The sequence below is a fragment of the Callithrix jacchus genome, chromosome 15 (assembly GCF_049354715.1).
Source record: "Callithrix jacchus isolate 240 chromosome 15, calJac240_pri, whole genome shotgun sequence".
In the NCBI taxonomy this organism is placed as follows: Eukaryota; Metazoa; Chordata; class Mammalia; order Primates; family Cebidae; genus Callithrix; species Callithrix jacchus.
Window position 1 is genome coordinate 60035994 of NC_133516.1, and position 22900 is coordinate 60058893.

General features: G+C 37.0%; 1 protein-coding gene and 1 pseudogene across 18 annotated transcripts in view; both read left to right on the forward strand.

Annotated features, from left to right (window-relative positions):
• Positions 1-22900, forward strand: part of CNTN4 (contactin 4) — a 994033-nt gene that overhangs the window by 826343 nt on the left and 144790 nt on the right. For all 17 annotated transcript variants that reach the window (XM_078351515.1, XM_078351513.1, XM_078351514.1 and 14 more), the window contains one exon: positions 1592-1721. In XM_078351515.1, coding sequence (XP_078207641.1) covers positions 1592-1721 — 130 coding nt within the window. The remainder of the gene's footprint in view (positions 1-1591; positions 1722-22900) is intronic.
• Positions 14685-21992, forward strand: LOC108588468 (large ribosomal subunit protein eL34 pseudogene; annotated as a pseudogene). The gene has a single exon (XR_013527440.1). The product of XR_013527440.1 is annotated as a large ribosomal subunit protein eL34 pseudogene (transcript).

Sequence of the window (22900 nt, forward strand, 5' to 3'; positions counted from 1 at the left end):
AATGTTAATTGAAATTTGACGTTTTCCTCAGGCTCCAAATTGAGAGGCAGTCTCATGCTCAGATTTCTTCCTCCAGTAGGCCACCCAGGAAACAGTGCCTGCTCGAAACAATGGCCCCCACATGAATTTACACAACAGGAAGAAAAAAGCGGCTGATTTGCCTAACCCGCCCTCTACCTCATGTACCTTCTCCATTTGTTGAAAGGGCTCCAGTTTGTCCATGATTCTGTCAATTATAAATGCCAAACTCAAACAAATTGCAAAAGTATAGGTACCTAGGTACTGATATTTTTCCTTCCATTGTGTAATTTTTACCAGAATGCCAGGGGGGTTGGTCTAGGTCTTGTTGCTTGCTGTATGGAGAGCCAATCATTGAGGCAGTGAGTATTGCCAGGAAATAAGGCTTTGTTCAGCTGCTTTAGCAAAGAGAATGGGAGATCAATCTCAAATCTGTCTCTCCAAATGACTAAAATTGGGAATTTTTGTAGCTGGGGAAGGGATGAAGCTGTGTGCAGAAAGGAATTAGGGAGGGGTACAGAGGCAATCATGACAGATGGAGGGTTTGGTGTCTCACTGTCTAGATGCCATGATCTGGTGAGTCTGAGTTCCTTGCTTGAGGGTCGGCCTCCTGAGGAGTTAACTCAGATGAGACCAAGGTAAGTTTCAAGTTTTAAAACTAGGCAGCTCAGAAGCTCAATTTCTGTGTTTATTCAGAAACAAGTAATTATCATTTCTGTGGGATGATTGGTTTCATAATGTGAGGGAATATGGATGTCTAGATTTTATCAAAGTCTAATAAAGCATTCACTCAGTTAACTTACAATCCTGTGGCAAACAGAAAACTAGTGCCTCTCTCTCTCTATATATATATATATATATATTTTTTTTGATTGTCAAGTCCCCTGGAGAGAAGGACATCCTTTTTGATACTTATGAAAATTGATACCCAAGTTGTATATCCTCAAGGTGACAAATCAGGAAGATCTCCTGTGCCACATACTAACTTTGCTTCCTTCAGATTGGCTGCCAGATGGTCCTCAGCTCAAATCATATCACTGACAGCAATAAACTAAGGGAATACTAAACTATCAATACCTACATTTTTTAGTACACCTCAACTGATATTAAATATTTGCCTCTGTTTCACCCAAGATAGTAATCTTATTAACCTTCAAAGTATCATTTGCCCAAAATTTGAGTGTTTTAAACACTCTAAACAGTAAATTTGGTTGTATTTTGAAACCCCGTAACTCTGGTTAGTACAAAGCCTTAAAGTAAAAAAGCATTTTAAATTTCAAGTTCTTTCGTTTAGAGGGGATATTAATCTGAATGACTTCACTATTAAATCAATGAGAACTCAAGAGAATCCTACAATATAAATTCCATTTACCAACTGATGTACTGGTTGTTCCATTTAGCATCTGACCTGCCACAAATTTAGTTGACAGATAAATAGATCATGTTATGTAAATTGCTTATATGATGGCTATTTTCTTCCCATTAAGCTTTCTTCATATTGCACATGGTAAAATTGCCTTAAAGTCTCAGATGTAGAAGGTCATTGTTTTTATGTTCCTCTTTTCTTTCACAGGATAGAATTCAAATTGAGCAAGGAACACTCAACATAACAGTAGTGAACCTCTCAGATGCTGGCATGTATCAGTGTTTGGCAGAGAATAAACATGGAGTTATCTTTTCCAACGCGGAGCTTAATGTTATAGGTAAGTCTTTATTCTGGTAAGAAAAAAAAACTCTTTAAATCACTAAACTAACTTGTTCTTTGCCAAGCATAAGTGTTCAAGCCAAGAAAAGGGGTAAAGAAATCTTTAGTCCAAAGATACTACTCCAGAAACAAGTAATAAGCAAGTCTATAAGCAATAACAAGAGAGCACTTTCTAAATCAGCCTCTTCGATGCTCACAATGGGGACCATGCTTCTCTTGGCACTCACTTTTATTCCTCTATTGACTGCATTTCTAAATTGAGCAAAGTTTTTGAGATGCTTTTTGGAGTCTGGTGCTGATTTGATGCAAACTTGAGCTTGGAGGGAATAAGAGCTGACTTAGTTTGGAAAGGCTTATTTGAACAGCTGACAGAATAAACCCTGTTCTTCCACATCTGAATTTTTCCAGACTATGCATTAATGATCTTTCCCCCAGCTACCTCTTTCATCGTGTGCCACTTCCTACCTCCTCTTCAGTTGCATTGACTTTTCTCTTCTGCATATTCACCATCCTCCCTTCCTCTGTAGGCCACTAGTATGTAGTGAGTGCATCCTTTGCCTGAAACACTTTTCCTTCCCTCTTTATTTCTGTAACTCCTTCTCATTTCCCATCTCCCAGCTTCATTGATGCTTCCTCAGAAAGTCATGGTTGGGTCAACTCTTCCTATTACAGATTTTTATACTATCTTTTACTTCTCCTTTTGACAGTTACAGTTTATATTTATTTATGTGATTTTTCTGTCTTTGCTTTCCATTATATTTTAACTTCCCCATGATGTCAAGGATCATATTTGGTTTAACTCATCATTTTATTCCCAGGACTCAATACAGTGTTGAAGCACATAGTATACACTCAATAAATATTGAATGAATGTAAAAATGAATGAATGTGTTAAATGCATGAAGAAGATGAGAGATTATTGTATTAAAATGGATTAATAAATTAAGTCAGTAAATAATTAAAAGCATAGCTGAGTGAACAGATAAATCTATGGACATTAAAAAAAAAGTTAAGACCAACAACTTGCATAATCCTGTAGAAAAATCTTGAATGTATCTATTGTTATAAAAGAAGAGATGATAATGAAAACTAAAAACAAAAAAAAATGTAAATGATTTGGGAACTGCTTCCTATTTAGAGGCTTTAAGGTGTCATTCTCCTTGGTGAGAGCATAATAGATTATGAATAAGAGAAAAATATTAACACAAAGGAGTTAATTCACATGCTCTGATCAATTGTTTCAGAGTCCTGACTTTCCCTTCTGGAAAACATTCATTGGTACCTAGCATATAAATCTTGCATATAGAAGTAAATTCCCTCAAGTAGAATGTACTTCCATCCTGTACAATGTAAAAAAAATAGAAAGAAAGAAAAACTTCCACAATTGGTGTTCTCACTAAGTTCTTTAGTGTTGACCCAAATCCCATCAAAGATAATGATTGTGAGATTTCATGGGAATGGAGCCTTTTTCAAAGAGGCCTACTAATGGTTCTGTGCTCTGGGAATAAGCATCAGCTTGGCTAGGCCTACTGGAAGCCTAAACACACATACCTCTCAACCTATAAATACTAGGAACAACACTTCTCAACTCCTTCCAGGACAAGTTGAATGGTTCCCTTCTGCCCACATTTGCTGGCTATTGGTATTTGGAACTGACTCTTTTGGAGTACAGTTCACCATGGCAGATTGCTTAGGAGTTTCTTCTGAAACAAGTATGTTCTCTACTCTGCTGTATGTCAACTAGTTGGAAGAACAGCTAAAAGTGAGATGTGTCCTAATGAATCATAGTGTCTCAAAACCCTCTGGATGAGTACTAGCCAATTTATAAGTCTAGGGACCCCTTTATAATTTTAAAAGATTTTGTAGTCCCCTTTACTGAAATAAGAAAAGCTGATAGAAACAGATGACTCCAATAATATAAGAAAGGCGGTTTAATGATTTTTATCTGGAGGGCCTACCCATAGCTGAAAATAACAGAATTTATGTGTATGCATACGTGCACGCATAATGGCTTAAAGGCACCTTTGCCTACCCCTCCCCTCTCTCTCTAGTAACAGGATTCAAGGCCTGTTAGCTGCAAATCACTGCTCCAACTTTTACATTAAGGGGTTTATTTCAAAATCATTTCCAATTGAAACTGTCTAATTACAAATGAATTTTTGATCTGAGCTCTTTAAGTTTCCCAATGCCAGCAAACTAGAAGTGTTAGTCTGTTTAAACTGCTATAACAAAATTACCATAAACGTGGTGGCTTATAGACAACAAATGTTTATTTCTGATAGTTCTGGAAGCTAAAAGTGTGAGACCAGGCTGCCAGCATGCCACAGTTCTGGTGAAGACCCTCTTCTGGGTTGCAGACTGACAACCTCTCACTGTGTCTTCACATGGCAGAAGGGGTGGAAGTCTCTTGGGCCTCTTTTATTAAGGGTTATAATCCCGTTCATAAGGCACTTCACCCTTATGAAGTGCTTCACCCCATAAGGGCTTCACCTCTTAAAGGTCCTGCCTCTTAGTGCCATCACCTTAGGGTTTAGGATTTCAACATAGGAATTTTGGAGGGACACAAACATTCAGAGCATAGCACTACAGCAGTGAAGATCAAATGAAAATGCCTGAGAAATTATTTAACCATGTTTAACATGAGAACAATAAAGGCATGTCATCAAATTATATAGGCCAAACAAGTCGTAAAAATGTAAGGCTTGCAGGAATTCAGGGAAGGGAGTTTGGCTAATAGGTTGGGTTAGAAAGCTAAGCCCTGAAAAAAATTTAGATTTTGAGAAACACAAAGAATATTCCAGATTAGAATGAAATGACTGGAACACAGACTCAAAGTTACAAAATATCTGCAATAGTTTCTTGCACACAGAGAATCCTGAATGTTTTATAAAAATGTTGACTCATCAGTGGATGAATGGGCAAACAAAATTTGGTGTGTGTGTGTGTGTGTGTGTGTGTGTGTATGTATGTATATATATATATATATATATATAAATTTTGTGTGCGTGTATATACACACACACACACACAGTAGAATACTATGTAGCCATAAAAAAAGAAGAAAATCCTGTCATTTGTGACAAGACGGATGAACCTGGAGGATATCATCCTATGTGAAATAAGTCAGGCACAGAAAAACAGGTATCACATGATCTCACTCATATATGGGGTCTAAAAAGTTTATCTCAAAGAAATAGAGCAGAATGGTGGTTGCCAGGGGCTGGGGAAATTGGTGGGGGAGGGTTGGGAAGATGTTGTTTAAAGAATACAACATTTCAATTAGACGGGACAAATAAATTGAAGCACTTTTTGGATAGCACAATTATTATAGTTAATAGCAAGATATCGTATTCTCAAAAATGCTGAGGGAGTGGATGTTAAGTGTTTCACCACAGAAATAACTATATAAAGTAATTTATGTTAATTAGCTAGATTTAGTCATTCTACAATGTATATATATATTTCAAAACATGTTGTATGTAATAGATACAATTGTCTGTGTCAATCAAAAAGTAAAATAATAAATAAAAATTTTGATTTAAGTGCATAAAGCATATGTGGGCAAAATTTAAACTTAAAAAAGAAAGATGAAAAAGTCATTAAGGACCAATTTTGGAGATTCTTGAATGACAAGCTTGGAAGTGCCCTATTTAATATCCATTTTCCCTTCCAAAAACTCACAGTCATATATTTCAGGTGAATTGAAAGGTGGTTAAGTATTTAGTTGGGTAAATCCCTAGAGTCCCTCTTAAATGAATGAGGGAGAAGACATCTGACTATTTAAAAATACACAGAAGTCAACATTGGTTAACTTGGGTAAGCTATAACATGATTGTTCCTTATATAGTAGTAATAGTTTGGCTCTTTTGGATCAAATAATGAAATTGTCATTACCTGTATTAGAATCATAATGATGCTGAATTGAACAAAGAAGCAAAATGGAAACATGATAATATCTTAAGATTATCTTTTGGCTGGGCTTGGTGGCTCACTCCTGTAATCCCAGCACTTTGGGAGGTTGAGGTAGGTGGATCACCTGAGGTCAGTAGTTCCAGACCAGCCTGGCCAAAATGGCAAAACCCTGTCTCTACTAAAAATACAAAAATTAGCTGGACATGGTGGTGCAGGCCTGAAGTCCCAGCTACCTGAGAGGCTGAGGCAGGAGAATCACTTGAACCCAGGATGCAGAGGTTGCAGTGAGCTGAGATTGCACCACTGCACTGCAGTCTGGGTGACAGAGCAAGACTCTGTCTCAAAAAATAAAAAAGATTATCTCTTGATGATCTGTATAAGAGCAAAAAAAAATACGTTGGTTCCACCTATTGATTAAATATCAGGAACCTTCAATGCTGTAGAGGAGATTCCTTTTCATGTTGGGTAATAGCCCTACAGTCATGAATAAGAAATGGTTAGGAAGCATATATTTAATAGGTTTTTCCCTTAGTTTTATTTTATGTGTTCTGTCTTGGTATTTAATGTGTATGTAACATGTCTATATTTAATGGCTTAACTGCTAAATAATTAATCTGTGTGCTGGGTGATTTACTCACTGGATAGGCAAACACCATAGAGAGACTTTTATCCTGAGGTCAGTATATTGGTAGGCCTAGTTATGAGTATGTCAAATGGAAGTGTCCTTGTTTATGACTAACTGTTACAATTGATAGTTTATTATTTGCCAAGGCAACTATTCCCAGACCTTGGGCTGTATGAGCCCAAGACATGGGTGAGATTCACTTGTGGGATATATGCCTGTGGGTATCCCTGATGTTGCTGTGCAACTCCTTAGGTGATAACCATCATTCCATCCCTCTCCCCCACTCATGAAGGTGCGTGAATTACAATTGGAGTGAATAGAGTCTTGTAATCATGGGGAGACTGAATCTTCTATAAATAACTTTAAAAGTAATGATAACTAAAGTATTTTGTTGGTGAAAAAAATAACTTTTCTAGAGTAATAATTCTACTCATGTTTAGTATTCATGCCCACTTAGATGATCATATTGGTGATGGGGACTGCTGATTAAATTGCCAAATGTGAAATCACCGGGTTAATATGGATGATAGCTAAGGTCTCCAAAGCAAGTCTGAGGCAAGTATTCAGGTATTTGCAATTCACTGAAGAGTGTTCTCCAGGGAAAACCTGTAAGGAAAAGCAGAATAAGGGAGAAGGAGGAACCAAACAAGAATAGGGTCTTAGTTAAAGTCTAGCCTGAGTCTAATTACCAGAAGGGAGATTTCTGGAACATAAACTATACCTCAGACCCATTTCCACCTTGAGGTAATGAGGCTAGCTTTAAAAAAAAATCTCCATATTACTCCCTCCCTAAGGCTACCCTTAGGATATTGCAAAAATTTTTTTTTTTTATTTTACAATGGGAGGTGCTATTCCTAAGGGTGAGTGGGTACCTGCCCAGTGGTTTTTTGAATATGATGTGACTTTTTCGGGACTGTGTAATAAAAGAGAAATAGCTTCTACCCTGAGGAAATTATGTCTAATGGTTCGGTATCACAGGGGTTTTCCTGGCCTGTATGGTGGAACACATCTGACCCTGGCAGGACACTCAGATACCATAAAGTAACTGATGGCCCAATTAAAGTGAGGTGCAACCTTCAGCAATTATCTGGTTACTTTGGCATCTATCCAGATGATTGGCTCCCAAATTAGAAAAACATTAAGGCTAAACTAAAAGTTATTTCATAGGAACTTTCACAAGTGCTCATCGGCATCTAAGTCTGATTTCTCAACTGCCTCTTGAGCCAGATTACAAAAATAATCAAATGTGCTGAGTGTGATCAGCATCTAATGAGAGGACAAATGCCTTTCTTACACAACTGCAGTCATCTAGGCAACGGCTTTACTACAAAGATGGGAAGAAACCAGTGTAAAAAGGCTGAAAATACCCAAAATCAGAATGTCTCTCCTTCTACAGGGGATTGCAGCTCCTCATCAGCAACGGAACAAGGCCTGATGGAGAATAAGTGTGATGGATTGACAGAATCAGGCTTTAGAAGGTGGATAATAAGAAACTGTGAGCTAAAAGAACATGTTCTAACCCAATGCAAAGAAACTAAGAACCTTGAAAAAAGGTTTGACAAAATGCTAACGAGAATAGACAATTTAGAGAGGAATATAAGTGAATTAATAGAGCTGAAAAACACAATACGAGAACTTGGCAAAGTATGCACAAATTTTAACAATCGAATTGATCAAGCAGAAGAAAGGATATCAGAGTTTGAAGACCAACTTAATGAAATAAAATGAGAAGACAAGATTCGAGAAAAAAGACTAAAAAGAAATGAGCAAAGTCTCCAAGAAATATGGGACTATGTGAGAAGACCTAATCTATGTTTGATAGGTGTAAAGGGACCTAATGCGACAGAGAGAATGAATCCAAGTTGGAAAATATTCTTCAGGAATATTATCCAAGAAAACTTTACCAACCTAGCAAAGCAGGGCAATACTCAACTCCAGGTAATACAGAGAACACCACAAAGATATTCCTCAAGAAGAGCAATCCCAAGGCATATAATCGTTAGATTTGCCAGGGTTGAGATGAAGGAGAAAATACTAAGGGCAGCCAGAGAGAAAGGTCAGGTTACCCACAAAGGGAAGCCTATCAGACTCACAGCAGATCTCTCAGCAGAAACCCTACAAGCCAGAAGAGAGTGAGGGCCAATATTCAACTTCCTTAAAGAAAAGAACTTTCAACTCAGTATTTCATATCAAGCCAAACTAAGCTTCACAATTGAAGGAAAAATAAAATCTTTTATGAACAAGCAAGTACTCAGAGATTTCATCACCACCAGGCCTGCTTTACAAGAGTTTCTGAAAGAAGCATTATACATAGAAAGGAACAAGTAGTATCAGCCATTCTAAAAACATACCAAAAGGTAAAAAGCATCACCATAATGAAGAATTTACATCAACTAATGGGCAAAACAGCCAGCCAGCATTAAATGGCAGTATTAAACTCATATATATCAATATCAATCCCAAATTTAAAGGGACTAAATGCCCCAATCAAAAGACACAGACAGGCAAATTGGATAAAAAGCCAAAACCCATCTGTATGCTGCATCCAGACCCATCTCACATGCAAGAATACACAAAGACTCAAAACAAAGGGATGGAGGAAGATTTACCAACCAAATGGAGAGCAAAAAAAAAAAAAAGAAAGAAAGAAAAAAAAGCAGGAGTTACAATTCTCGTCTCTGATAAAATAGACTTTAAAGCAACAAAGACTAAAAGAGACAAAGAAGGACATTACATAATGGTAAAAGGATCAATGCAACAAGAAGAGCTAATGATCCTAAATATATATGTACCCAATACAGGAGCACCCAGATACATAAGGCAAGTTCTTAATGACTTACAAAGAGTCTGAGACTCCCACATAATAATAGTGGGAGGCTGGGCGTGGTGGCTCACGCCTGTAATCCCAGCACTTTGGGAGGCTGAGGCAGGTGGATTACCAGGTCAAGAGATGGAGACCATCCTTGCCAACATGGTGAAACCCCATCTCTACTAAAAAGTACAAAAAATTAGCTGGGCGTGGTGGCATGTGCCTGTAGTCCCAGCTACTCGGGAGTCTGAGGCAGAAGAATTGCTTAAAACCAGAAAACAGAAGTTGCAGTGAGCTGGGGTCACACCACTGCACTCCAGCCTGGTGATAGAGCGAGACTCTGTCTCAAAAATAATAATAATAATAATAGTGGGAGACTTTAACACTACACTGTCAATATTAGACAGATCGAGACAGAAAATTAAGAAGGATATCCAGGACTTGAACTCAGACCTGAAATAAGTAAACTTAATAAACATTTATAGAACTCTCCACCCCAAATCCACAAAACATACATGTTTTCAATATCACATCACATCTATTCTAAAAGTGACCACAAAACTGGAAGTAAATCACTCCTCAGCTATTGCATAGCATTTCACAGGTTTAAATGAAATATTGGTTGGCTGCTTGTTTATTTTCCTCCCTTATTCCTTCCTGTCTTCATTGTTAAGCATGTTTATTGGCATAAAAGAGGTTTTTAATACCCATTTTTAGACTGCATTCCAGCCTGGGCAATAGAGCAAGATTCCCATTCTCTCTCCCTCTTTCTCTTCCTCTTTCTTTCCCTCTTTTATTCTTTTTTTCTTTCTTTCTCTCTCTTTTTCTTTCTTTTCCTTCCTTTCTTTTTTCTCTTTCTTTAAAAAAAAAAGACCTTTACTTAAGTTATCATGAAGAGGGAAGCTGTGCATTGGCTCTTAAAATCAAAATTGGTGTCTTTATCAAGTTATTGAGCATATGCTTACCAGTAGTAGGAGGATGCCATTATTCACTTTACTGTGAAAACTAACAGAACTACATGTGAAAGCCTTCATAAACTTAAAGATGTTTACGGCAATATTAAAAGGTTTTTGGCTTTTTTTTTCCTCTTAGTATCCATACCAAAAACTTGCAGATAGTTATGAAATCACCAATAAATCCCATTTCTGTGGTTCTCAATGTTTGTGTAGATTACAGTCATCTGGGGAACTCCCATACTTTTATCAATTCAGTCTCTGGCCCTGGTACCCAGGCATTTTTCCTTCAAGCTCCCCAGGTGTGACTCCAAAAAACAACAGAATTGGGGAACTATTGTTTTAATTGATGAGGTTTATAAAGCCATTGAATTTTTCTAAAATATCGATTCTCAAGCTTTATCATGCATCAGAGTCATCTAGAGGACATGTTAATACACCCTACCCTGAGAATATCTGATACAGTAGTTCTAGGGTGGAGCCTGGGAGTTTACATTTTTAACATGTTTCTGGGTGATGTTGATGCTGATGCTGCTGATCCAAGACCACCCTTGAGAACCACATCCTAAAATAGGAAATCTGTCCTACACAGAGGGCTTTTGTTGTTGTTGTTGTTTTTAAAAATTGGACATAGTCTCCCTACCACAACTTCTGATTTTAGATCAAAAAGCACTCTGAATCCCAGGAACCCCTGTATAAGAGAAAGAGCAGGCATCAGAGATTCCAACCATGGCTGAGGACCGCATTTCAACAAGAGAGTGACTAGGAATAAAGCATACAGAAAGTCTTGACAGACTAAAATGTGATGATTGAGCTAAGGTGTTGCATGGTGTGACTGTCATAAAGTCAACTGAGGGGAGACATTGAAAGCTGATAAACATTATGATAAACATTATGATAATCCCTTGTATCAGTTACCCCAAAGAAATGCAGCCAGTGAGCCAGAGTTTAAAATATTACTCTACAATGCAGCCTAAGGCATCACTGAGCATTAATACTTTATACACTATCCTAGAACCAAAATATCTGAATCTTCTGTAAAACTGCTGTGAAGGGATTATCCATCTTGAAGTCCATAGTCCTTTATGTAAAGATATTTCCAATAAATTCCTCATAAAATGTAAAACTTATCATAAAAATGTAGAATTTCTCTCTTAAAAGGAGAAAACTTTGCATCTTCTAGTAAACAAGTAAAGTTTTGTATCAGTCAGTAGGAAATACGTTATTTTTCTCCTTTCCCAGTCTGGGACTAATTTAACTCTGTTGTACTAATTCTAGTGAGATTGTTTTCTACTCTTCCCGTTTGAGATGAGTCATATTTTAATGTATTTACTACTTTATGTGTTTTGCCATTATCTACCTCAAGCCTCTTTGAATTTGTGAATAAATAAATGAAGTAACCATTTTTCCCCCTCCACCACCTTCTGGCAAAATTCATTGCATTTGGGGAGCCTAAACTAAGGAGTATTAATTAGATGGACATTCAAGATTTGGTAGTGAAGGGTGATGTCACCACAATAGCCAAATAGGAAGGCCCAGACCCTTTTTCCCCAATGGACCAATTGCCATTGAGAGAAATAAAACCAGTCAAGTGTAAAACCAATAATATTAAAGCAATTTAGGAAAATTTATGGCACTTTCTTGCTAGACCACCTTCCACTCCCTGCAACATAGCACAGAGCTGTCAGTAGAAAACTTCTAATTCCTAATTTCTTTCTGGAGAGGAAAAGAAAAGAGTGGAAGATACATCTAATATTTTTATTTTTGAGGGGGACGTATTACCCGAGGGAGTGGTTTCTATTTTGCCTGAATCTAAGTGATTACAGAAACTGGGCTTTGTGAGAGGCCCCCTGAGAACAAAGGCCATCAGTGTGGCTTGGTCTGCTATCAGCCTGTACCACAGGCACTAGGGGAGCTCCAGCACCAACAGAGAAAAATCTAATGCTTCCTGCCACACTAGAAAGTCCAAAGTACCTGATATAGACACTAAGGGAAGCTTGTGAGGAGAAAGCCGGGAAGCTCCTGAGTAGAAACCAACAGATCTTCAATTAGGGGTTTATATACAAAAGCCCAGACAATACGCATCATTAGAAAAGGCTTGAGAGATCTGCATAATTTCTAGCTGGACTGATTGCTCTCAGACTGCAAAGACTAGCAGAAGTGTCTGATTTTTCAAATGCCAGAATTCCAACAGAAGATAATAGAGCACACAAAGAAACCAGAAGGCATGGCCCAACCAAAGGAACAAATTATATTGTCTACCAAAATCAACCCTAAAGAAACACAGGTATATGAATTGCCAAAGAATTCAAATTACTCTCATAAAGATAGTCAAATAATTAAAAGACAGTACAGATAGATAACTAAAGAAAGTTAGGTAAATGATGCATAAAAAAATTAGAGTATCAACAGAGATAAAAGATGGAAACAAAATTGTTTTTCTTCAGAAATTTCTCCAAAAATTCTGGAGCTGAAGAATACAATAAGTGAATTCAAAATGCAATACTCAATTTACTAGAGAGATTCAACAACAGGCTTGACCAAACAGGGAAAAAAAAAAAAATCAGTGAATTTGAAGACTGATCATTAGAAATTATTGAGGCAGAGGAGCAAAAAGGAAAAAATAATGAAGAAAAGTGAAGAAAGCTGAAGGGTCTATAGGACCATCAAGTGCAGCAATATAAGCATTATGTAATTTACAGTGAATAAAGAGAGAAAAAGACAGAGAGCCTATCTGAAGAAAAAATGGCTGAAAACTTCCCAAGTATGAACAAGAAAATAGACTCACAAATTTTAGAAGCTCAAAAACTGCAACTAGGATGAATTCAAAGAGATATACACTGAGACACATTATAATCGGTGTCAAAAGTCAGATACCAAAAGAAAACCCTGAAAGCAGCAAGAGAAAAGCAACTCATCACATGCAAGTATGCATCTATAAGAGTATCAACAGATTTATCAGCAGAAACTGCATGCTAGAAGGGAGTGGGATGATCTATTCAAAGTGCTGAAAGAAAGAGCTACCAATCAAGTATACTGTATCTGGCGGAACTGTCCTTCCAAAATGAGGAAGAAATTGAAACTTTCCCAGGTAAACAAAAGCTAAATGAGTTTATCACCACTAGATCTACTCTACAAGAAATGCTGATGGGAATCCTTTCACTTGTAATGAAAGGATGACAAACAATAAAAAACCATATGAAAATTTAAAACTCCCAGCTAAAGGTAAACATACAGACAAACATAAAATCCTGTAGTATTGTAGGTACTTTTATTAAATCTGGTATAGAGTTTTTTTTTAAGTATAAAAGGTAGCTATAAATTTATATTAATAGCCATACAATACGAAAGGAGGTAATTTGTGTCATCAGTAACATAAAGTGGGGGAGCAGGATGTAAATAAAGGGAGATTTTATATGTGATTGAAGTTAAATTGTTGCCAGCTTGAATAGATTATAATAACTTTAAGGTGTGCTATATAATTACAGTGTTAACCACATGCTAAGGGAAATGAGCAGAAAATCAAAACATCAGTTTTAAAAATCAAGGCAACACAAGGCCGGGTACAGTGGCTCATGCCTGTAATCCCAGCACTTTCGGAGGCCAAGGCAGGTAGATCACTTGAGGCCAGGAGTTCAAGACCAGCCTAGCTGATGTGGTGAAACGCCATGTCTACTGAAAATACAAAGTTTAGCTGGGCGTGATGCCACATGCCTGTAATCCCAGCTACTCCTGAGGCTCGCTTCAACCCAAGAAGCAGGGGGCTGCAGTGAGTGAGATCACAACACTGCACTCCAGCCTGGGTAACAGAGTGAGACTCTGTCTCAAAAATAAGTAAATAAAAATTAAAACAAATAAAAATCAAGGAAACACAAAAGAAGACAGAAAGAGAAGAAAGGGGAAAAACGAAAGTTATAAGATACATAAAACAATTGAACAAAATGGCAATTATAAGCCCTTCCCTAATTATCTCTAATTATTTTAAATGTAAATGGATTAAATGCCCCAATTAAAAGATATAGATTGACTGAGTGGATTAAAAACAAACAGGATCTAGCTATTTGCTGTCTAGAAGAGGCACACTTTAGATCTAGGGGAACATACAAGCTGAAAATGAAAGAATAGAAGAAAGTATTTCATGCAAACCAGAACCTAAAGAGAGCAGGGGTAACCATATTAATATCATACCAAATAAACTTGAAGACAAAAACTGTCACAAGAGACAAACATTATATAATGATAAAAGGATTGATTCATCAGAAAGATACAGCTATTAGAACTATGTGTGCATCTAACATTAGAATTTCCAAGTGTATGAAGCAAACAATAGTAGGATACTTGGATACTCTATTTTCAATTATGGATAGAACAATCAGACAAAAGACAAGTAAGGAAACACAGGATGTGAACAACACTATATGCCAGTTGGACCTAACAAACATATAAAGAACACTGCACCCTACTACAGCAGAATATGAAATCTACTCAAGCACACATAGAGCAGTGTCCAATAGAGACCTTATGTTAGGATACAAATAAGTTTTAACAGATTTAAGAAAATTGAAATCATACATAATACTCTCTCTGACTATAATGGAATGAAACTAGAAATTGATAGCAGAGGGAAAACAGGAAATCCACAAATATGTAAAAATTAAGCAACTCGCTCTTCCGGGGACGTTGTGTGCAGGCACTCAGAATGGTCCAGAGTTTGACATACCAACATAGGCTTTCCTACAATACTGCCTCTAACAAAACTAGGCAGTCCCAGACCGCTGGTAATAGAATTGTATACCTTTATACCAAGAAGGTTGGGAAAGCACCAAAATCAGCATGTGGTATATGCCCAGGCAGGCTTCGAGGGGTTCGTGCTGTAAGACCTAAAGTTCTTATGAGATTGTCCAAAACAAAGAAACATGTCAGCAGGGCCTATGGTGGTTCCATGTGTGCTAAATGTGTTCATGACAGGATCAGGTGTGCTTTCCTTATCGAGGAGCAGAAAATCATTGTGAAAGTGTTGAAGACGCAAGCACAGAGTCAGAAAGCTAAATAAAAAATGAAACTTTGAGTAATAAAAATGAAAAAAAAAACAAAAAAAATTAAACAACTCCTTCTTAAGCAACCAGCGGGTTGAAGAAGAAGTCACAGTGTAATTTAGAAAATATCAGGAGACAAATGGAAATGAAACTACGACATACCAAAACTTATGGATGCAGCACAAGCAGTAATAAGAGTGAGGTTAGTGATGATACTTACATTAAAAAAAAAGAAATATCTCAAATCAGCATCCTAACTTTGCACTGCAGAGAACTAGAAAGATTTTTAAAACTGACAAATCAACAGATGTAACAAAATAATATACGTTAGAGCAGAGATAAAGGAAATATAGAATACAAAAATAATAGGAAAAAAATCAGTGTAAGCAAGCATTGATTTTTAAAAAGGTCAACCAAATTGACAAATCCATAGTAGACTGAGAAAAAAGAGAGAAGACTCAAATAAATAAAATCAGAAATTGAAGAAGACACATAAAACAAATGATTCAGAAGTAATAAGGAGTATAAAACAACACTATAAATAATTATGCACCAAAAAATTAGATAACCTAGAAGGAGCAGGTAAATTGCTAGAAGCATACAACTGCTTAAGACTGAGTCTTGAAGGAATAGAAAATGTGAATAGACTTATAACTAGTAAGGAGATTAAGCAGTAATTTAATCCTCCTAATAAAGAAAATCCCTGGACCAGATGCCTCACTGGAGAATTCTACCAAATATTTAAAGAATTAACACTAGTTTTTCCCAAACCCTTCGAAAGAACTGAAGAAGTGGGACCATGTTTAAACTCATTCTGTAAGCTCAACATTATCCCAAAACCAAAAACAAACAAGGATGCAAGAAAACTACAGACCATAACCCTGATGAACATTGATCCAAAAATCCTCAACAAAATACTAGCATACTCAATTCAGCAGAATGTTAAAAGGATTATACCTGAAATGCAAAATGACTCAACATACAAAAATCAATCAACGTACAAAAATCAATATAATAAGCTACATTAACAGAATGAAGGACCAGAACCACGTGATTACTTCAATTAATGAAGAAAAAGCATTTGACCAAATTGAATACCATTTCTCTTTCTTTCTTTCTTTCTTTCTCTCTTTTTCTTTCTTTCTTTCTTCTTTCTCTTTCTTTCTTTTTTTTTTTTGTTTTTTTTTTTTTTTGAGACAAGGTCTCACTGTGTGGCCCAGGCTGGAGGGCAGTCATGTGATCTTGGCTTACTGCAACCTCTGCCTTCCAGGTTTAAGCATATCTCCCACTTAGGCCTCCCAAGTAGCTGGGACTACAGGCACATGCCACCATGCCTGGATAATTTTTGTATTTTTAGTAGAGACAAGGTTTCACCATGTTGGCAAGGCTGGTCTCAAACTCATGATCTCAAGTGATCCTCCTGACTCAGCCTCCCACAATGCTGGGATTACAGGCCTGAGCCACTGTGACCAACCTAACTCAATACCTTTTCATGATAAAAACACTCAATAAAGTATAGAAGGAAACTACCTCAACCTAATGAAAGCTGTATACAAAAAAGCCACAGCTAGCACCATGCTTAACAGTGAAAAACTGAAAGCTTTTTGTCTAAGATCAAGGCAAGGATGCCCACTCTCAGCACTTCTGTTTAACCTAGTTTTGGAAGTCCTAGACAGAGCAATTAGATAAAAAATAAATAAGTAAGTAAATAAATAAAAGGCATCCAAATTGGAAAGGAAAGAAGTATAATTAATCTCTGTCTGCAGATGACATAATCTTATCTTTTGAAAGCTCCAAAAAAAAAAAACTGAATAAACAATTTTAGCTAAGTTGCAGGATACAAAATCAACACACAAAAATCAATAGCATTTCTATACATTAATAATGACCAATCTGAAAAGGAAATTGAGAAAATAATACCACTTGTAATAACATCAGAAATAATAAATCTTGGGAATAAACTAAGGGGGCAAATATTTATACTGAAAATTATAAAATATTGCTAAACGAAGTCAAAAAACATATACATAAATAGATACTCATCCCGGTATTTGTGGATTAGATTTTATCTATTATTATTGGAGTGTCCATTCTACCCAAAGTGATCTACAGATTCAGTGCAATTTCTATCAATATCCCAATGGCATTTTTTTGCAGGCATAGAAAAGAAAATTCTTAAATTCATACAGAATTTCTAGGGGCCCATGAATAACTAAAACAATCTTGAGAAAAGAATAACAAATTTGGAGGCCACACATTTCCTGATTTCAAAACATCCCCCCAAAATACCAGTAATCAGGATAGTGTGCTACTGACATAAAAATAGATGTAAAGATTAATAGAACAAAATAGAGAGCCCAGAAATAAACTATGGTGTGCATGGCCAAATAATCACAAAGATACCAAGACACTGGTGAAGAGATAGTCTCTTCGACAAATGATGTTGGAAAAACTGGATGTCCATATGCAAAAAATGAAGTTGGTCTTTTATCTTAAACTATACAAAACATTTTTATAAAATGGATCAGAGAGGTAAACATAAAACTATAAAGTCCTAAAAGAAAATAGAGCTTCAGTACATTGGATTTGGCCATGTCACTAATACCACAGTTAAAAAAAAAGGCATTAGGATTACTTCAAACTTAACGTCTGTGCAGATAAGGAAACAATCCATGGAGCAAAAAGACAACCAACAGAATGGAAGAGCATATGAGGGGCATTCAAAAAATACATGGAAAATGCATATTATGAAAAAATTATGCATCGATTTCAAAACATTTTTCACACTAAAACAAATTTCTACTAATGTGTTAATAGTATGTCTGATCAGAATCCAGTTTGAGGGACTAAGAAAGATAAGACATCAGTTTGGAATAGCCTATATCAGAACAGCATGAATTCTGCCAAAATTGAAGAAAGTACAAACATCAAATTGATGGTAAATATTGGGTAGCAAAATGGTGACATTGTTGATGCTTTACCAAAAGTTTTTGGGGAAAATACTCCAAAGAATCAGTGGTTTATAACTGGTTAACTTGTTCTGAGAAAGGACAAAACAATTTTCAAGATGAAGCCTGTAGTGACAGACCATCCATGTCAATTTGCAAGGAAAAAATTAAGCTTATCTGTGCCCTATTTGAAGTGGACTGATTAACACCAGAAAAAATAGCCATCACCAGAGACATCTCAGTTGGTTCAGCTAACACAATTCTGACAAAAATTGAAGTTGAGCAAACTTTCTACTCAATGGATGCCAAAATCATGTACCCAGATCAGCTGCAGACAAGAACAGAGCTTTCAATCAAAATTTTAAACTAGGGTCAGATTTTGAATTTTAAAATGGGAACAAGATCCTGAAGCATTTCTTCAAAGGGTTGTAACAAGAGATGAAACATGGCTTTACCAGTACGATCATGAAGACAAAGCGTAATCAAAGAAATGGCTACAAAGAGGTGGAAGTGGTTCAGTCAAAGAGAAAATCAACTGGTCAAGAGCAAAGGTCATAGCAACAGTTTTTTGAGATGCTCAAGGCCTTTATCTTACTGACTTTCTGGAGGGCCAAAGAATGATAACATCTGCTTAATATAAGAGTGTTCTTAAAAAGTCAGCCAAACCTTTAGCAGAAAAATGCCCAAGAAAACCACCAGAGAGTCTTCCTCTACCACAACAATGCTCCTGTTCATTCCTCTAACGATTTTGATGGGAAATCATTACATCTCCACCTTACAGTCAGAATATTAGAAACAGAATTGTCATGTGATCTAGCAATCCTAACATTTGGTATATATTCAAAATAGTTGAAAACAGCATGCTGAAGAGATTTGCATACCAATGTTAATTGCAGTATTATTCTCAACAACCAGGAGGTGGAGGCAACCTAAATGTTCATGGATAGTTTAAAGGATAGAGAAAATGTGTTTATATATATACAATGGACTGTTATTTCTATTATGTATTACAACATGAATGATCCTTGAGGATATTATGCTAATGAAACAAGCCAGTCACGAAAAGCAAATAATGCATGATTCCACTTTGTGAGATGTCAGGGAAACGGAAAGTAGTGTTGTTCCCAGGGTCTGGGAGAGAGGAGGAGGAAATGGGGAGTTGGGTAATGGGTATCAGCTTTCAGTATTGCAAAACAAAAACGTCTAGTGGTGAGCTGAACAACAATATGCATGTAGTTAATCCTACTGTACTGTACACTTAAACATTGTCAAGATGGTAAATTTTATATTATACGCTTTTTACCACAATAAAAAAATGAAAGATTTAGTCGTATTTTTCAAACTTGATGACTCATATGAATTATTTGTGAATTTTGTTAAGTTTAGATTCCAATATTAGGTCTGAAGTGGGGCCTGGGATTCTGCATTTCCAGCAAACTTCAAGGTGATGCCAATGCTTCTGCTCGAGGGATCACATTTTCAGTGGCAAAAAGTTGTAAAATCACAGATCTCTGTCTCTCTTGTAGTGGATGGAGTTCAGGCGTGTATATGTTTAACAAGCTTCTCTGGGTGATTTTTTATTGTCAGTTAAATTGAATTGAATTGAGGTGCCACAGATCTATAATCTGCTTTCTAGATCTTGTTGTTAACCAATTTAAACCATCGCAGCAGAGTACCTTTCTAACTCATAAGATCAAGCACATGTTGGAAGGAGGACAGGGCTGTTCTGTTGGTATAACCACCCTGTGTCCAGTTAATCCATATTTCCATTGTTGCATTATTCAAGAGCGCCACGTGACCCAGCAAAATTTCTATCAGTCATGTGGGGCATTATTTTTTAAACAAGGAAGGAGGGCATTGGCTCCAACAACATTCAATCTCTTCTTTTTCCAACATGAGAAGACCATGGTTCTTCTAGACTCCCTAAGAATGTCATTTGCAGTTAGTGTAAGGCCTTTTCCTTTTGATAAAGTCTTTTGAATGTGATGAAAATGAATATAGCACAAAGGCAAAATATATGCTCTCATTGCCTGCAAAACTGTTTCTGGTGCTTTATTGAATGAGCATGGTAAGCAAGATACCAGTCACTGCCACATTACATAAACATAGCTCACCTACATTGTAATATGGTTCTGGTGAGGTTGCATGTCTAGAGCAGAGCCTGTATCACTGAAGCACATGAAACTGCTGTGATACCCTGTCTCACAAAGCCTCAGGGAACACATTGTTTGAGCAAGTAAACTCAAAGTGAAGTTCTCACCTTCTCAGTGCTGGGTCAGCTTGGGCATACTTAGGGAGGAAAGAGGAGAACATGTGCTTCTGCAGAACAAGCCCCAAATCTGGGGCAAACTGAACTTCCAGAATACACTTGCCCTGTTACCTTCCCCTAAGTGTATGCAGTGGGAAAAGTAGGGAAAGGCAGCTACCTGTTAGAGCTAGCTCAGCAGGAGCTGATTCTATGTATCTCTTCTCAACCCAGCATTCAGTGACTTCATGTTGATAGCTTGAAATTGGCAAAGACTGCAAACCAAATTCTTTGGTGTTTTATTTTGTTTAGAGAGCCACTTATAAAACATTTACCAGCCAGGCATAGTCACTCATGCCTATAATCCCAGCGCTTTGGGAGGCCGAGGCGGGTGGATCACGAGATCAAGAGATCGAGACCATCCTGGTCAACATGGTGAAACCCCGTCTCTACTAAAAATACAAAAAAAATTAGCTGGGCATGGTGGCGCGTGCCTGTTGTCCCAGCTACTCGGGAGGCTGAGGCAGGAGAATTGCTTGAACCCAAGAGGTCGAGGTTGCGGTGAGCTGAGATCACGCCATTGCACTCCAGCCTGGGTAACAAGAGCAAAACTCCGTCTCAAAAAAAAAAAAAAATTTACCATCATACCAGTTCAGATAAGTTAGTAGTATAAACAGCCCATGTGGTAGTTCTTGGATAATTTGTTTTATTAGACTGAGGTGCAACTCCAAAGAGGATGTTATGTCCTGAACACAGGCCTGGAAGTTCAAGAAGTCATTCACAACCCTATATGAAGGATAGAAAGGGATGTGGTATCCAGGAAAAGCCTCTTGAGAAGAGAATTTCCTGTTTTGAATTGAATCTCTGACTTCTTTGCTGCAGCATATATTAATTCATCAAGTATTAATTAAATAACAGCTTTTTTATAAGACACAAAAGGAAAAGAGGCTCTTGTTTGAATTATGCCATAAGTCAGACAAAAGAAAGATTGTTGCTTATTGGTAGGACATGGTGGCTCATGCCTATAATCCCAGCACTTTGGCAGGCCAAGGCAGGAAGATCATTTGAAATCAGGAGTTCAAGATCAGCTTGGCCAATATGATGAAACCCCATCTCTACCAAAATAAAAAATAAAAATAAATTAGCCAGGTGTGGTAGCGCACACTTGTAGTCCCAGCTACTCAGGAGGCTGAGGCAGGAGAATCACTTAAACCCAGGAGGCAGAGGCTGAAGTGAGCCGAGATCACATCACTGCACTTCAGCCTGAGTGACAGAGCAAAACACTGTCTCAGAAAAAAAGATTGTTGCTTTTTAAAAATTGAGTTAATTCTTTCAATAGGTTTATTGATTAAAAATCAACTTTGTGTCAAGCTCTGTGCCAAGTCCAAGGGATCTACAGATCCAAGATACGTATTCTTGCCTTCAAGGAACTGATGTTCCAATAGTAGCTAATAACAAGAGCTACTATTTCCTAACCACTGAAGTTCTATAGTTCTTACTATCATAGGCTGATGACTCTCATCAGTTCATTCAGCAGACATTGCATACTATTCACTACCTGTGTAACCAAGGGCATGAATTTGCATAAGAGTTTAGGACACTGTCAAATAAATGAAATATCACCAATTTAGACTGATGTAAGAAGGTCAATGTGATTACAGAGTATTTATAATGCATAGTGTCTTACTATCTTTATATGGATAGGATGGCTCAAAGGAAGTTAACAAGAAATTAGCAGCTGAAGCCCTACTTGAAGCATTATATAAGAATTATTTCTAATCAACATGTTGATTATTTGTATAAGAAATGATGTTGAAAATGTCTTTAAAATATTTTTCTGGGAATAAGAAGAATTTCCACCTATGTTCCCATAACTAAGTTTTGACTTTTCAAATCTTTTATAAAAATAAAAATAAAAAGGCTGTGCCTGATCCTACTTGTTGGCAGAGAAAGCATTGATGAGAGATCTTGAAATGGCTCCTGTGCTCAAAAGTATTTGTCAGTTATCATAGAGCCTGAAGTGCCAGTATTGAAGACGTATTTCTTATCCATACCAGCATGTAATAGCAGTAAAAAGGAACAACACAACCGTGTGGCTGGATCTCAAGAACATTGTACTGAAAAAACCTCCCAAAGGTCACATACCGCATGATTACGCACCACACACATACAGACTCTGACACACACATATATGTATATAAAACATTCTCAGAGTGACTAAACTATAGTAATGGAGGAGAGGTTAATGGTTTCCAGGGTTACAAAGGGGCGATAGGCAGAGGCTGGATATGACTATGAAGGGGAAGCAAGAGAAAGATCCTTGTGACAATAGAATAGTTCCCATCTCGATTTCCATGGTGCTTTTGCCCAGTCTACATGTGTGATATATACACATTATACCAATTATCAGTTTCTTTGCTTTGATGTTTAACTGTATCTACATAAGATATAACCATTGGGGGAGACTGGGTGAAGGATGCACAGGACCTCTCTGATATTTGGAACTTTCTGTGAGTCTATAATTATTTCAAAATAAGAATTTTCTGTTTCCAAACAATGATGTGTTTCTCTTACTCCATGAAATTTTTCAGCATAAAAAAAGTTCCTGGTAATTTTGGTGGGATTAGTGCAGTAGTGGAAGTAGCAGTG